This window comes from Xiphophorus hellerii, chromosome 20 (assembly GCF_003331165.1).
Source record: "Xiphophorus hellerii strain 12219 chromosome 20, Xiphophorus_hellerii-4.1, whole genome shotgun sequence".
Lineage (NCBI taxonomy): Eukaryota > Metazoa > Chordata > Actinopteri > Cyprinodontiformes > Poeciliidae > Xiphophorus > Xiphophorus hellerii.
In genome coordinates, this window is record NC_045691.1 from 11904058 (window position 1) to 11920952 (window position 16895).

Here is a 16895-nt window from a genome sequence, read left to right on the forward strand (position 1 = left end):
TACTTTTGTCTCATTTTGATTCAAAATAATGTTTTGTATAATACTTTCTACTGTGTTTTATTTCACACAAGAATTATTTCATGTTTGAAATATTTTCATTTTTCATTTTTAAAAAGAAAGTTTTTAGAACAATTTGAAGAACATTTGTGACAATTTGTAGAACATTTTTAAAACAAAATAACAACAACAGCAATTTTACAACACCAATGATGAAATGTCAATAATGGACAATGTCAACATCCATTATGTGTGTGGGTGTGTGTGTGGGCATGGGGGTGGTGGGGGGGGTGCAAAAGAGCATGTTTCTTGAAACTAGCTAGCTAAACACTACTGTTTGTATTCTATTATGCTATAATGCACACACATACATACAACCCATCCATCCATCCATCCATCCATCCATCCATCCATCCATCCAGTCATCTTTTTCTGTTTATCCGGGGTCGGGTCGAACAGGTAGCAGCCTAAGTAGGGAGGCCCAGACTTCCCTCTCCCCAGCCACTTGTTCCAGCTCCTCCAGGGGAATCCCAAGGCATTCCTAGGCCAGCTGAGAAACATAGTCCCTCCAGAGTGTCCTGGGTCTTCCCTGGGGCCTCCTCCCAGTGGGACATGCCCAGAACACCTCACCAGAGAGGCGTCTAGGAGGCATCCTAACCACATGTCCAGTCACCTCAACTGACTCCTCTCGACGTGAAGGAGCAGCGGCTCTACTCTGAGTCCCTCCTGGATATCTGAGCGTCTTGACTGTTGGCAAGACAACAGTCCTGTCAGCAGATTTAGCATTACATTTCTGTATTCAAGTTTTCGTTTTTTAATCCTATGTAACATTAAAATTTCCTCAGAAACTGAATAATGGGCTTCTTAGCAGCTCCAAGACATAATTATCAAAATAAACAAATATAACGAAGATGTGTTATTGTCTGTAACGGCACTATAAAATACAGTATGTACTGTATGTTTCAGTCTTTAATTGAATTTCTGAAATGAATCAACTTTTTTTGATATCCTAATTTACTGGTGAACACCTGATATATAAAGAATAATAAAAAATAGCTAAATGTGGGATGAAGGAAAAGTACAAATTTGTAGACTGTAAAATACTAGCATTATTGGGGTTAAGTTACTTATTTTTCCAGGTAGTAACAATGACTCAAAATACTAGAATGCTTTTCTTCATTATTAAAAATCCAGTACTCCAGAATTAAAAGACCATACAGTTTTCGTATTGTTTTTCTTTCAGACATAGTTACTTTACAAAAGCTTGCAGGATCTTGAGTTAACCCTGATTTGGTTTTTATAATACAGAAATTACAGCAACCACAAGAAATGTTCTGGTTTTACATTCTTAACAATGGAAAATGTTGCAAAGCAAACCAAAAGTGCCTCATCCAACAGACTGGATTGTTGTCTTGGCTCCAGGATGTTCTGAAATCATTACGATCTCTTCAGTTTCATCTGATATGAACATTTTGAAGCTTTCTGAAAACAAAGTGGCAGAAAATTGAAACGACAAATCGCAATGAAAATCCAGATTGTTTTATTGGTGTTTAATCGGCTGGCAAGTTTGCCAAAGCACCATAAGAAACAGAAGTGAATGGCAGTATGATGCATTCAAGAATAGTGGAGCATGCCATCAGTAAACAACTCTTAACAAAAAATTTTTTGAGAACATTTTACACAAATGCACATTTTATACAGTAGTGCTTATATTTTTCAACACTGTGCAAAAACTTTTCACAGAGGCCATTATTCACAGAGATCAGAGACTGAAAACAAATCGAATGTGAGCCACACGCAGCGTGGGGGAAGGGCGGCGGGATTCGCTGCAGCCATATATGGGGATTAGAGATGAATACGCAGATACCCGCTTACTGCCATCTGAAAACACATCCAGACAGCCCTGTCCTGCCTCTGCTGCTGCGTTTGCATGTATCCGCGTTGGTGTGCAAGGGCATCGAGAGCGTGCATGTTGGGGAACAGATCAGCTTTGGGTCTGGCACAAAGTGGCTCAGGAAGCAAGCATAGCTGTGACGTTACTCCAAACTGTCTTTGAACATTTATAATCAGGGTTTTTGGAATGCACGACTAAGAAAAGGCAGACAGTCTCCTGCAGAGAGAAAGAGACTCAAAGTCCATGCACATAATTTTACATGACCACACTTTTCTTTAGGAGTGACTTTCAACAGGAAGAGGAGGATAGATTAAGTGTACAGACGCACTGAATCTGTCCAACACATTTTTGTGGGCTAGCAGTGGGAGCCATAGTCATAAAAAGCTTTCTAAAGAGCTCTGGACCACATGAGGACAAGAATGATAGAGATACTTAACCAAACTATCAGGTCATCTGGCTGGGAAACTGCAGCTTCCATTAAACAACAAACACATGATTTAAAAGAAAAAGAGAACAAAACACAATTGTTATTCTGCAACTCAGAAGCATTAACCCCACAAACAAGAAAAAAAAGCAAAGAACTTGCTTTTTGGCTGGAAGATTATAGAGTAAACGATACCAAAGGGCTTTGGTCCCAGACTCGTTTTTGTCCAAGTGCTTTAAAGGAGCAGACTGAGGAAGCATGCTAATCAGAGGTGCTTTACATAGAAACATGGTGCTGCAGCGCCATCCTACATTAAGTACATTTAGCAGGCAGTTTCAGCAAAGTTTGAACAGATTTCCACTTAGTGCAGATGGTGCCTCCTTTAATCTTAGTCAAATGTATAAAACATAAACCTGCTTTGAAAGTTCTCAACAGAATGAAGCATCAACTGGTACTTCACTGGTTTTCATGAGAAAGTTCCCAGCCATATGCCTCCTTGTTAACTCACAGACAGACTGACGCTTTGTTTACTTGCAGAGCTGCTCTGGGCTCTAGACGGCGGACTGTCCCTGCTCATTTTAAGAAAGTGGAGGCTCAGCATTCATGTGACTGTCAGTGAGGGGCTGAGGCCATGCACATACATTTACACATTGTGGGGGTTTGCATTCAAAACAAAAACACAGTTTAAAACAAGAGCAAGCAGAAAAAATAATTATAATAATCCACATGAACTCTGCACCAATAGTAAACATATAAAGACCTACATATCCAGCATCATATAAAAATAATCTGATGAGTTGAGTGGCATTGTTCTGTAACCCTTGACAATTTTTAACAGAGAAGTTCACTTTAGTGAAACCTGTACAGATTTCACCTTCAAACCTCTTCAATAATCTTTACAAAACCTTATTTAGTTTAATCACAACTTAAAGAAGATTATGAAAAATGGGGTTTAGCATCACATGAAACAACTATCAACTCCACTTGAAAAGTGAAGCAGAGAAATCAATGGTTCAAACCTCTTATGGGTGCAAATGTGATTGAGCAACATTGAGGGAGTAAAAAAAAAGAAAAAGTAATTTGGCAGTAATTGTGAAACTCAAGTCCAAACACAGAAAATCCATATTAAAATATGCCAAACTCCTTAAATTAGTCTTGAGGTCATTTTGGAGCAGGGTGACATTTTCCTGCCACAGTAATCTCTGCAGTACCTCTTCAGGTAGAAAGAGCCAAAAAGTTGGCGGCAGCAGGGAAGCCTATTTTGGAGCTCTTTGTCTTGCTAGCCGCTTCATGAAGCAGCAGGTTACGGTTGCGATGATGAAGATGCCAACAAACAAGGCCGATGAGACTCCGACCACCAGAGGGATGAGCAGGAGGTCAGCAGCTGGAGAAGCAAAGGAAAAAATGGAGAGAAAGCTCCTATGTAAGATATCAAAATGCTTTAGTTCTGTTTTTCATTGGATATATTTATAATTTGGTAACATGAATGTCTCAGAGTTTCAGAGCTTACGGAATAATATATATTGGTGGTCTGCACTTTCAGGCATTTCCTTCTGGAGCTTTGTGCAAACATATATTCTGTTTTTGCTTTTTCAACCCACTTAAATGTTTAAGATCCCCAAACTAATTTTTGTATTACAGACAGATAACCAGGTGCAAATGTGATTCTCAAAACGTAATTCCATTTACTAAAATAATTAAAAGGCTATCCAAATCAAACTGGCTCTACATGAGAAGGTAAATGCCTCCTAAACCTAAACCCTGGTTTTGCTTTCTTTAGGAGGAACAACTGCCATTATATTTTTCAAAAATATTACTTTTTGTCCTTTACATCTGTATGGAGGAATTTTGTCCACACTTCTTTGAAGAATTGTTTTTATGCGGCCATACTGCCCGATTTTCAAACATGAGTGGCCCTTTTAGGATCAATCCACAGAATCGCACTCAGATTTAGGTCCACAACCTGATTAGGCCACTGAAAAACTTTCATTTTTCTATTTTAAGCCACTCAGAGGTGGAAATGCTAATGCACTCTGGGTCATTGATCTGAAGGGTGTTTGAGAGTGAGATCAAAAGCTGGTGGCTGGACATTTCTCCTTTAGTGCACACAGCAAATAACAGTATTTATCTATATTTTTCTTAGGCACAGACAAAAGACTCAGCAACTTGATATGAAAGGTGAAAAAAAGTACAAGGGCAGAATGAATTGACACAGAATGTTCAGCTAATGTGGCAGGTCATTGCATTAAATGTGACTGGCTTTGCTCCAAGTTAGAATAATTAGTTGATTCTTCTAAACATTTAAAATCAATCTAATTACTGTGCTAAACCCCAAGAATCTTTGTGCCACTGCTCAGACGTTCACCTGTCAAGGCTGGAGCAAACAGTGACCAAATATTAGCAAATAACTGAGAAAATGGCCTTAGTACAACAAGGCTCTTACCTCTGGCATACAGATAAACAGTCACTTCATTTGACTCTGCTTTGGCCCCCGTGTCGTACCAGCCTCCATGAGGATCCTGGCCCCACACTTCTGCACGACATCCATACATGCCCTGGTTCTCCACCGTTGACATGTGAATCCTCAGCCTGTAGCTGACGGCAGAAAGCCGGTCGATGCTGATCTCACTGTCGTTGACGTAAATATTTGCTACACCATTGTACATCAGAGTAGCAATGAGCGTGGGTTGTGCTACTAGTTCAGCGTCTAAGGGAGCACCACCCGAGTTCCTTGTGATGGCTGGTTCAGGAATCGGCCGCCGCAGCCATTGCACTTGAACCTGCACCGGACCTGTGGCTGTCGCTGTGGCGTTGCAGATTATGGTGATGGTGCTTCCTCGTTTCAGCAGGGGGCCACGTGGGAGCCGAGCCACAGCTGAGACCAAAACATCTGAGGAAAAAACGACAACATTGAGAAAAGAAAAATAGGTAAATAACACAAATGGATCAAAATTATGAGACAAAAGTCTATCAAACAAATTAATATTTGGCTGTTTAAACTTTTGGGGCTCCTTCAGAATGACAACAATATCAAACGCACCACCATGTAATGGATCAAAAGAGATATTTCAGTGAATTTTATTTATTCCAAGTCCATAATAGCTATTAAGCAATGCACTTAAGTTCAAAGTTTTAATTTAGCCTGTAGTTTGTTCAGAGAGCACTAGAGTTTCAGTGAATACCAGGAAGGCTGAATGAAGTACTGCCATTAGTGTCCATTATGAGCATCTTTTCCCACTAGAATTCAGACCAACTGGCTAAACATTATTACATTACGATGTAAACTGCATTTTTACAACACTTGGACTACATCATTTAACAATTATTGCCCTCCAAGCAGTCATTTGCAATACGTGGCCTTACTCCATCACCCTCTAGCTTCACAAAAGTTTTTGAAAAACCCTCATTTCCCCTCTTGAATGAGCAGAATACTCCCTCTTTTGATTCAGATGTGTTGGACCATGGAAACCTCTACAATATGTAGAACAGTGCTCCTTGATGACTGTTTTTGGACACTACTGCCTTCAACAGATAATGTGGCAAAAGATTCTTTCAAAATACGGCGGGGAAACATAAAACCATCTTCAGGCAGGTAATATTAAAGAAATGGGAAATTTTATTTTATCTTAGGCTTACCTTTGGTCTTCAGGTTGACAGTGACACCCTCTGACCTCTGGGTGAGTGTTGCAGGAATAGACAGGCTGGGGTTTTTCCTGCCAGCATACACACTCACCACACAGCGATACACGCCTGAGTCGGCAGGCCGGGCTGAGAAGAGCTTTAAAGAATATGTCCCCTCGGACACTTTCTCCAGAGAGCCGCCGCTGGCTCTGCTGAGGTCGTCTCCCCAGCTTACAGTACCGTCCGGACTCATCCGAGCCACTTCAACCTTAACAGGAAGCACAGCAAGCCACCAGTGAGTAAGGAATGCAATGTAATTTCAGCTTATTGATGAGAATATTATGATTTATTCTGGGATTTTACATTACAATAGTAAACATATATATGTATTGAGTTCTACAATATAATAGAAAATATAATGAACTACAATTAAAAAAACATATTTCTAAATAAGTGAGCAAAATGAAAATGGCAGTACCTCTACTCCTCCGGAACCAACAGCATCACTGCTGACTGATCCTCTCTTCATCCACTGCACCAGCAGACCCGAGTTCACCTCAGATGCCAACCCCAGCACCTCACAGGTCAGGATGAGAGGGGACCCAACCTGGAGGGTCACCTCCCCCCGGGGTGAGGACACTACACCCAGAGACTCCGCTTGAAAGAAACAGAGACAGATTTGATGAGAACAAAACTCTTCTGAGTGCCAAGGCACAAACAGGCACTTAGGCTGTGATTAAATAAATCTCTACAGAAAGTGAGATACGGAAGAGAGCAGTTTCCTAGAAGCAGACTGTTTGAGCAGACTGTAAAATGCTCAGTGTGCCCTGCATTGGTATTCAACCCTCTTTACTCAAGTACTTCTTAAGAAAAAGCCAGTGAAACTAAATGCCTTCAGGAGCCATTTTGTTAATAGAGAAAGCCCACACTGTAAATTAATCTCAGTATAAATTCAGCTTTTCTGTGCAGGCCTCGGAGATTTATTAGAGAACATTAATAAACAAGTAGCATCATGAAGATTAATGAAAACTAATTAACACAAAATCCTGGGTTTTCAGCATCTCAAAGGCTACTGTTCAATCCATCAGCTGAAAATGGCTGTGCAAAAAGAACCAACCTCCATCTTTCCTCCCTCGGTTTGCATGTAAATAAACTTAACTGGTGTAATAACAACACATCAATGCTAACCCACTGTGTGCACAAGACTTGTTTAACAATGGCACAATATTCCTCTAGAAAAAAAAAAGAAAATACATTATTTAAGCTAACAAAAAGAGGCCATTGTATGAGCTGAACAACAAGAGAGACAATGAACAATAACATAAAGCCTCTCAGTGAATGTCTTTAGAAAGGAAAACAATGCATGCACTGATAAGCTTAAGGTTTGACCTCAATCTTATCATAGAAAATGTTTTCAAATCTTTGCATAATGCAACGAAACCCCTGGTTATCTCTTTCTGCAACACAATCAAGTCTAAAGTAATTAATTTGAAATGAGATGAATCAATAACAAGTATACCTTTACACCAAATTATTGAACTGAGAAACTGTACTGACAGCAGATATTTACCTTTTACTATATGTAACAGGTTAATGCAGGATAGAATAATATGTTTGAAGAGGTATTACCCAACACAGTGGTGCTTATCTAAAAGAAATAATAGACATGCTGGTTTGACAGAAAGAAAGTTATTCTCTCTGCAGGCTGAAGGAGGCCAAGGTGGGAAAAAAAGATTATATAATCCTTCAGATCTGCTGCAAGGCCAGAGGCATCTATCCAGTCATACAGGCAGTCGGCTATTGACTTATTAAATCCAGCTGGATAAGCAAAAAGAGGCCAGCGTATTTAGAATGTCAGTCAGAAAATCTGACTGCTGAGGCACCAAAGGAACAGATCTGCCAGAAATCAATTCATAACTATTTTAACCAAATGTCATTTTTATTATTAAGGCAAGAATTTGTGGACATTTTTTTTTTTAGCACAGTTAATGATTTACGATATATTAAGTTTTTTAAAATAAAAGCATTTCCCACCTGAAGTTGGGATTTTGTGAAAAGAATTTGCCCCATGACTTCCATCAACCTTTTCCATATCCAAGTTGTTAAAAGACTGGCAGTAAAATGAACACAAATGTTTATCCGATTATTTAACAAGAACTCAATTGAGGCCTCAGCAACATAAACTCTGGAAAGAGCCCAGGGTACCCAGTGACACACAGAGCATAAACCAAGCCTGCTTTGTTGTTAGAATTTATTGCTATTTACAAACTTTTCCACAGCCTGGCTGAATATTGCTAGGACCGTTTGTGAAAAAGGAGAATTATGTTGTTTTTCATTTGAGGCCTTGCCTCCGTTAATGCTTTACTCATTGAGCATTGCAAGTCTTTTGCTGATTCCTGTCTTCAAAAAGTTACTTTTCATGAAAGGTTTTCAGAGCATTCTGATTTATTCTTATTTCATTTTCACTACAAATCCAATAGTGTTTGCCCAACAAAATTACTAACCCGCAGTTTGAGTAGGCATGCTAAAGTTAAATTATCCTAACTAAAGCTCTGAGGTAGTTTTTGAGTAGTAAAACACATCGGCAGTTGTGTTTTGTGTCGATTGTGTTTTTTGGCACCTGAAACCTACACAAAATCTGTTTCGCTTCTTTAATTACCTAGTTGCTGAATGGTCAAGTTGCCAATATCTAGGGTCCTTTGAGCAATCCTCTGCCACGTTCGATCAGGGTCCCTAATCCACTGTGAGGCTTCACAGAAGTACGACCCAGCGTCATCGGGCTGCACCGCCTTCATCTTCATCAAGTACAACCCCTGTCCACCCTCTCCGTTCCTCTTCTCCAGTGTGATCTCCCCATCATCGTAGCGTTTCTTGTAGAACCGTCCTGGAACAACCCCTAGAAGCTTGTCGATGGAGATGATCTCTCTAATTGTGCTGACCTCGCTGCCAGCGCCGCTGTCTGAACGCTCGCTGCCACCCCGCTTCCCGAACACGATGGACAGATGGGTGAGTTGCTCCGACTGGATGCTGGATGAGCACGTCAGAGTTAATTCAGATCCTTCAGGAACAGGCTGGCTGGTTAGGGAGCGAATGTAGCTGATTTGGAGTGAATCTGGAATCACTGTGAGGCAACAAAACAGAAGAAAAAAAAGCACCAAATAAAAAGACTCTGCTAAGACAGTTTGCTGAAAACATACTGTATATCACCTAACAGATTTATTGTGTTGTCTTACTTTTTTGCACTTAAAGGGGCAAAAATATGTATTTTCCAGACATATACTGCCTTGATATTCAAGGTTATGCCATAGCATTGAAAATTAAAGTTAGTGTGAACCTTTTTTTAACTTCTTTTTTATAAGATGTGGTATTTCTATACCCAATTTAACAAAAACTTTCACTTTTGTTTTATAAGTAATGTATGTATTTTTTGTAAAGACTTGGGGATCATCAAGATGTATTTTAGTGCACGAGTGATTTATTTACTCAGGTTATCTTGGTCCAACATTCAATTTTGTTTTGAACATTTAAAATTAACACAAAAACAAAAATAGAAGAAACATCAAAGAGAGCAAATAGTTTTACATACTGCTGTATTCACTCTGAATAAGAAAAAAGTAATGGCAATGTGCTGAAGACCACAAAGAGCTTCAGTGAGAGAAATGAATAGATAAGCTGGAATGAGGAACGAGTCAAACTCTCATTCCCATTAGTCAGAAAACATTCATCTGGTTGAGGTAAAGATAAGATCCACTCACACTGTAATCTCCACAACATAGCTTGAATGTGGAAGATGGCTATTTTCCTCTGATATGCATCATAACTACTCTAGAACTAGTCTAGTTGCAACAAGATCAGACCTGTCTTATTTGAAAAAACCAAAGAATTACTTTGGCAGATTTTCTTTATAAAATACCCAAATATATTGGTTTAATAGTAGTGCACTTTTCCTTACTTCAAACTTGACAATCAAAAATCAAAAGTGAATCAACAAACCCGTTCCTCAAAATATACATGAAAGACATGATCTTGCTACAAAATATTAGCATTGATTAATATATTTTTTTAACCCCTCTTGGTATTACATGACTTGTTACCACCACATCTCTTTATATTTAAATTGCATTAATTCATGAAAAATACTTCAATTTTAGATATTTCCCCTGCTTATTATGCAAGTCAAAAAATATGCAGACTGGTCCCACCATAAAGCATTTTTTGCTAACTAAAACTTAACTATGTTTAATAAAGTTAAACGTTTAAGCATTTGTTTTCTAACCACCAGGTATTAGTTGTAAGAAAGAGTCAGCGGTGTTAATATTTATTAATGTGTAAATATTTTTCAAAAAGGTTTATTATTATTGTAGCCAACCAAATAAGCAGCTATGCTCATTAGTCTACTATAAAAGGGTAACTTTGTGTTTTCTACTGATTATGATCTACGTGATTTAGCCCATAAATTTTATGCTGCATGCCTGATGAAGATATAATCTGTCTACATTATTTTTTTTGTTAAAAAAAGATGTACTCTTAATGAGGCAAACTGTTTTTAATATGTAAATGAAGCAATATTCTATGCAAAATCAGAAAAAGTAAATAAAGATTCTTTGTCTTTAATTCTTGACTTTTTTATTTTTGTCCCACCATTTTTGAAAATGAAACTCTTTTGAATGAGATTTTTTTTCTCTAGTAGTTTATAGTTTTGGTCTCCTAGCCTATGAGCTGTCAGTTAGCTGTCTGTGTATTGTTGCTGAGGTGTGCAATATCTTCTGAACCTCAATGCTTGAACTCTTCCAGTAGTGAAAAACACAGCTGGGTACTGGAGATAACACTATTTATTCAGTGGAAACATCCTTTTACATTTTTATTTTAGTGTAATTCAACTTTTAATATTACAATTATTAGATTGTGACTCTATAGCCATTTTGTTTCCAGATCATCAGTTACATTCCAGTACATTTCCAGTGAAACATAGAAAACAGTACTTATGTTCAAGGTTATCTTGGTTCTGCAACTTCAGCAAATTAATGTTTATATTTTCAGTCAAACTGTTATTTGTAAACCCATTTTAACATCAAATCTTCTGTTGGAGTCACAAATACATACTTTATAGAACTCTCTACAAAAGACTACCTTGATTATAAAAGGCAACCCACTTTGAAAATACATTCAGAGAAATTTGCATTAGTTTGTCTTACCTTTGACAGGAACCAACGCGCTGTAATTTCCCTGGTAGGTGCTGTCCGTGCTGGGTGTATAACACTCATATTTCCCCTCGTCTTCAGCTCGAAGCCTCTGGATCACCAGTCGGACCATATCCCCCGAATCTCTCTCAATCCTCACCTCCCCATTCCTCACTCTGGCCTGGAATGGGGCGTATGGGAAACCTTTGTCCCTGGTGGACACCACTCCTATCTGTTTTCCTCCAGCATCATTCCTATAAAGGAACCACTCAAATTCTTGGGTACGTGAACCTTCATATCCGGACACTTGACATGGCAAGGCGAGACGGAATCCGGCAACACGGAAAAGTGGTCCATTGGGAAGAGTCACGTCCCGGCACATAGCATACTGGAACACTGTGATAAATAGAGAAGGAGAGAAAGTTTTATGTAAACTTTGGTAAGTTATAGTTGCATCAAATGAATAACGTCTGGAATAGATGACTGATTATGCAAATAATAAATTAAAATGGTGTGAATAGGAGCCTTGAAGGTTAGTGCTCTCAGTGAGATTCCTGTTCATATGACTAGGGAAGTCAGCGGGCCCAATTTCAAGCTGGTAGAAACTGAGTAAATACTTATGTAAACAGAGGAACTAAATAAAATCAGAAAGCTATTAAAAGTTATGAAATATCACAAGTTATTAATCAACCAGCATTATGTATGTTTAGTAAACATGTCTTTGGTTCTAAGCAGAAATATTCAGCATGAGTTCCTCATGCTGAATATGAGTTCCTCATATTCAGCAGCCAATGAACCTGTTCATTGTTTTCTACTGTGCCTCTCTGTCTGGTTTTAAAAATAAAAATACCCCTATTTAAGAAAGTTCCAATTAAAAATCAATTTGGTCCTTCTGAACGCTTCAACTCAGCATCTGAAACTCACAGACCGTTGTGCTACAATTGAAAAAAGTAAATATAAAGAAAAATCCAAGGAAAACTTTAAAGGATCAAAAGGCTAAAGAAATTAAGACAAAATTTGAACATTACAAGAAATTCTGGATGTTTGAAAGCAAAACAAAACAGAAAGTCAGCAAAGAATTACCTAATAGTATTTATTTATTGGGTAACTATTTGAAAATATATCATAATCCAAGAAGAAAAAGCAGAATGACATCTTTAGTAATGTCTGAAATGAGTGGTAAAGTTCACAATGTAGACATCTTTATCATTTATGCTTTGTGTCAAATAAAACAAGCTAAGCAGAAAATCTCATCTTGAGATTAAATGTTCATGTCATCAATCCTTAAAATAAAAAGAATTTAATACTTCTTTGATACAGAAAGGAATTCTTAGAAGAACTCTAAACATGACACCATTTCACCCAAAATTTAAAGTTCCTAAAAATCTGAATCCCTTTATTTGGCCACATCTCTTGAACAAAGGAGCATAAAAACACTAAACTACTGCAAAGCAAAAATACCCAACAACACCCACAGGTTATGTTATTAAATTAGTGTCAGCGCAGTTATCGATTTGCCCAGAAAGCAAGGGCTAAGGCAGCTGAACTGCTCCTGTGTCTTTTCAAAGCTACCCCAAACAAGATTCTGTCGTAAGAGACTGCAGATATATCCGCCACTCACCTCTGACTAACCCTCCATAAGACTCTTAACTACCGTAACAACAAGAAAAACAGGTGAGGCAGTTGTTTCTGTCCACTATTTATGTGGGTGTGTATGCAGTACTGGAACAACTGGACCCTTTACCAAAAGCAAGCCCTCGCCTGATGACAGACACACATACAAACCCACACAGATAATGACATGGGAGACTAGAGGGAGGCTTAAGCGGATCAAGTCCTAATTAACATTGGACTCAGCCTGATAGAGCTGGGGGACACCACAGCTCGTCACAATACTCAATGCTGTATGGATTAGACCCCATGCATCAGGGCCTGGGGGGCATTTTCTGAACCAAAACAAACACAGAGATGGTTGTTGCACGTATTGATCTAAAAGCTCCATAGGAAGCCTGTCCTGTTATTATAAGGAGCTAAAAGGTGAGGGAATCCTACACATACCCATGTCCAAATCACCCAGTTATCCCGCTTAACCCTAAATACAGCCATATTGAATGAATTAAAAAATATATCGCGATGAGTCTCATTTGTCAGATTAAAAGTACCTTTTGAAAGTAACAACCTTTAAGCAGGTATTAACCCCTTAACTGTCACCCTCAAATGCTTACATGTAAGTGAATAGGTCCAAGAGGACACAGCCTGTGTTATCATCATGACAGTAACTTAAAATGTAACTAAACCCCCTGTGAAAGCATAACCATGCCCCTGACCAACTCTGAGATATTCCACCAAAGTCACAGCCAATTGTGGGGATGAGCAGAGGGGTTGATGTCAGAATCATAAAACTAGAGTCCCAAGTAATCTATTTAGATCGTTTATCAGAAAAAAGTTGACTTGGGGGTTAGTTACAGCTTTTCATTCAGCCCACATTTCTGTTTTTAAAATAAAATGTCATATTTTTATTAACTGTAAGTGGAGAAATATATAAATGAAGGCTTTCAAACATCCATCTGTGTGTAATTAATCTATATAATGTGTTTCACTTAGAGAGAAAGTTCCTGAAATAAATGGACTTTTCAATAATATTCTAATTTGTTGAATGAATCTGTACAAGCAAACAAAAATATCTACTTCTTCATACATGCTTTACAAGTCATTTTTTCTTTAATGTAAACATTGTAATGTTCAATTTCTGGACATTGTACTGAACATATGAGATGAACCGAAGAGCTTCTGGTGAGCAAGTTGAGGATACTGCATGTTTAAGACATAAAACAAGCTCTAAAAGACAGAGTGTGCTGTAGCCCTGCAGAAGATAGTGAGGGGAGCATGAGAAGATCATTAAAGTGTCAGCCATCCCTCTGTCAACCTTGTAAACCTCTGCCACACCTCAACATCAAAGCTGCTGCATTATTGAATTTATTTGATATTCTTCACCTGCTTTATCCTTTGAAAACTCTATCTGTTAAATGATTTCCCACATTACTATCAATCCCTGAAAATGTCTTGCTACATTGTGGTCCATTAACCACACAATGCAATCACATCAAACTAATTAGAGCTTAAACCACCAAGTCAAAACAAAAAGCTTTCTAATATGATCAATCTAACAAACATTTCGCATAAAATACCAACGTTCAGTACTTTATGAAATGAAGGGTGGGAAAAGAAACACCTGTGGTGAAGTGGAGTATAAAAACAGTCAGCATGGAGCTTGCTTTACAGGTAATAAACATGACTGTGTGCATAATGGCTGTGATTCTAATTTTCACCGGTGAGTTGATAATTCGTATAAGACTGCAACATTAGAATAGCCCAATCTGCTGTATATTACATCAGAATAAAATGGATTTATTTAGTAAGCCGTCTCCTTCTGTGACAGATGGTGAGGCGGTTGGGAGACAGAACACAGATACGGATGGACTCACCCCAGTGCACAATTACGAATAATGCTGTTTTCATCTTCGGAGCCATCATGGTCCTCATCTTCTCCCCCCCTCCTGAAGTCCAGATGGATTACGTTGATCCAGATCTCTCTCTCCTCGTTCCTCTGCCCGTTTACCGCCGATCATAGTTCACACCAACCCTGCTGTGGGTTCCATTAAAAACATTTTTATGAATAATCTGCACAATTAGCGCCAACTGGAAGACGAAGGCGCCGAATGAATGAAAGTGCAGGAGTACACATGCAAACCTGTAAATTTATTCACCCATTTTCCATGCACCACCTCCATCAATACGACGACTACTCCATATTATGTTTTCAGATCATACCGCCTCACCGTCCATTCTTACCACAGGGCAGGGGGCTGGGCTGCAGCTTGGACGTGTGTGTTTGAAGGGGAGAAGGAGTGGTTGGTCACAAGAAGGTGGAGCTTAAATGTATTAGAAAATGAACCACGGTTGGACGATGGCGTTTTGAGCCAATCACAGTTTAGAGAATAATTGGGGGGCGGGGAGAAGCCAACAAAGAGAAGCTGCATAGACACGGAAAACCACGAGAGGGCGACAAAGGAAAGCATAACAAATCTGTGATTGCGAAGTCAGGTATTCGTTTAATAAAGGCTATAAAAAAGACGTTTAGCGTGTCAAACAATTTATAATTTATGTCTGTAAACGATGTATGAAAAACAAGTATCACAGTATTATAAGTGGTGTTTTAAAGGCCAAAAGTTTTCAAACTGACAGGAATCTTTTTTTTTATTGCTGTTGTTTTACAAACAAACTTTAAGGTTACTGCTTCATTTTTGTCTTGGTGGAGATTTCCACTTTGCTTTTGTTGCATTAATAGTGATAATATGAAAATGCATGTAATGTAAAAGTAAAAAGAGATCTTTAACTAAATAAACATATTTTGCATTGTTCTTTAATCCTTTCAATGAGTTGAGCAGCAGAAATCAAGAATGAAACCAAAAAAGCAGAATAATCACTTTGATTGGGAATTGTGCTTAAAATCTTTTTGTCAGCTAAGGCTTCCTCTAAGTACACACATTATTATCATCTCTTTGCATCATCTGGCTTTACAAAAAAGGATGAGGATGCTGTTGTTAAGGCTGCACCCAAATCAACCATTTCATCAAGAAGTTCAGCTGCAAAGCCATCCTCTAAAGAGGCTCTAGCTAAAGGCATGGTTGTCTGGTACTGAGATTGCTTGGGAGTAGCAGAACACAAGTGAGTCTGAGATTTTTCAGTGCTGGTCTAGTCATTGGTGTTAAAAAGGACTGAAAGTAATCAATGTCTCTCCAAAACAATCTTCAGAGACAGACTAAAATACTGCTGGAAGTATCAGAACAGATCTGCAAAGGACTGGGGAAGAGCTATTTTCTCAAACAAGACCCATTTCAGACTTTGTGTTACAGGAAAAAGGAGTCTGGACAGGAAAAAAACATTAGTCCTTTCATGAGTTTCGATTACAGTTTCTCTCAAAATATTGCCACAAATAAATGAATGGTAAAACCCTACAGGAGCAACTTTGCCCTATGATCCAGGGTATTCTATCAACCAACGATGTTTTTTTCTGCACAACGGAGCATCATGCCACACCGTTAGCATTCTGGGTCTGTAGCCAGGAAACTTTTCGGATCCTAACCTCAATGAGAAGCTTCTGACATTTTGTATATATCTGATGTATTACTTCTATGAAACACATGAATGATTTCTTATTAAAACTTCATTTTACTACTGAAGCATCTGATAAAACAATCAAAGGCCATGTCTATAAACAACCCTTTTATTGCTTCGAATTGCATCAGTAAATCTCTGAAAGTAAATGTGCGGAAAATGACAACTTTGAAGAAGATGATCTAAAAAAGCAACAATTACAAATTAGCCATTTTAAATCACAACGTGCATGACAAAACAGAATTTAAACTACATACTACTAAAAGGTTTCCAGGTAAAATGAAGCCCTATAACTTATTGGAAATGTAAAAAATAAAGTATTTAACCCCAGCTGAATGCTTCAGACTGGAACACTGGCAAACTTGAGATTTCATCTTTATAATATATGTTAAAATATGTAATAATACTCTAATTATTTGAAAAAATATGCAAATAAAGTATTATGTCAAGAGAAAAATACAAGACATTTGAAATATGCCATATACAGTATATATATATATATCTATATATAGATATATATATATCTATATATATATAGATATATATATATATACTGAAAAATACAAGACATTTGAAATATGCAGTATATATATATACAGTA

The 16895-nt window shown here is 38.1% G+C and overlaps 1 protein-coding gene across 2 annotated transcripts; it reads right to left on the bottom strand.

The window, feature by feature from the left end:
• Positions 1–1520: 1520 nt before the first annotated feature.
• igsf8 (immunoglobulin superfamily, member 8) lies at positions 1521–15026 on the bottom strand. Of its 2 annotated transcripts, none has more exons than XM_032550071.1 (8): positions 14884–15026; positions 14602–14762; positions 11132–11512; positions 8596–9057; positions 6415–6593; positions 5952–6204; positions 4759–5205; positions 1521–3699 (listed from the first exon to the last, which is right to left on the bottom strand). In XM_032550071.1, the coding sequence occupies exons 2-8, from the start codon at positions 14657–14659 to the stop codon at positions 3572–3574; spliced, it is 1908 nt and encodes a 635-aa protein (XP_032405962.1). In that variant the 5' UTR covers positions 14660–14762; positions 14884–15026; the 3' UTR covers positions 1521–3571. The 2 variants fall into 2 exon arrangements, with proteins under 2 accessions (XP_032405962.1, XP_032405961.1); XM_032550070.1 differs by having other exon boundaries at positions 14868–15023.
• Between the last annotated feature and the right edge of the window lie 1869 nt (positions 15027–16895).

What these genes read in the sequence shown, in the direction of transcription:
- igsf8 (XM_032550071.1), bottom strand. Translation starts at nt 14,659, where the DNA reads ATGAGGACCATGATGGCTCCGAAGATGAAAACAGCATTATTCGTAATT. An exon ending in CTTGACCATTCAGCAACTAG is followed by an intron (nt 6,594 to 8,595) that starts GTAATTAAAGAA and finishes GTTTCTTTCAAG; the next exon opens with CGGAGTCTCTGGGTGTAGTG. An exon ending in TGTCAACCTGAAGACCAAAG is followed by an intron (nt 5,206 to 5,951) that starts GTAAGCCTAAGA and finishes TTTTTTCCTCAG; the next exon opens with ATGTTTTGGTCTCAGCTGTG.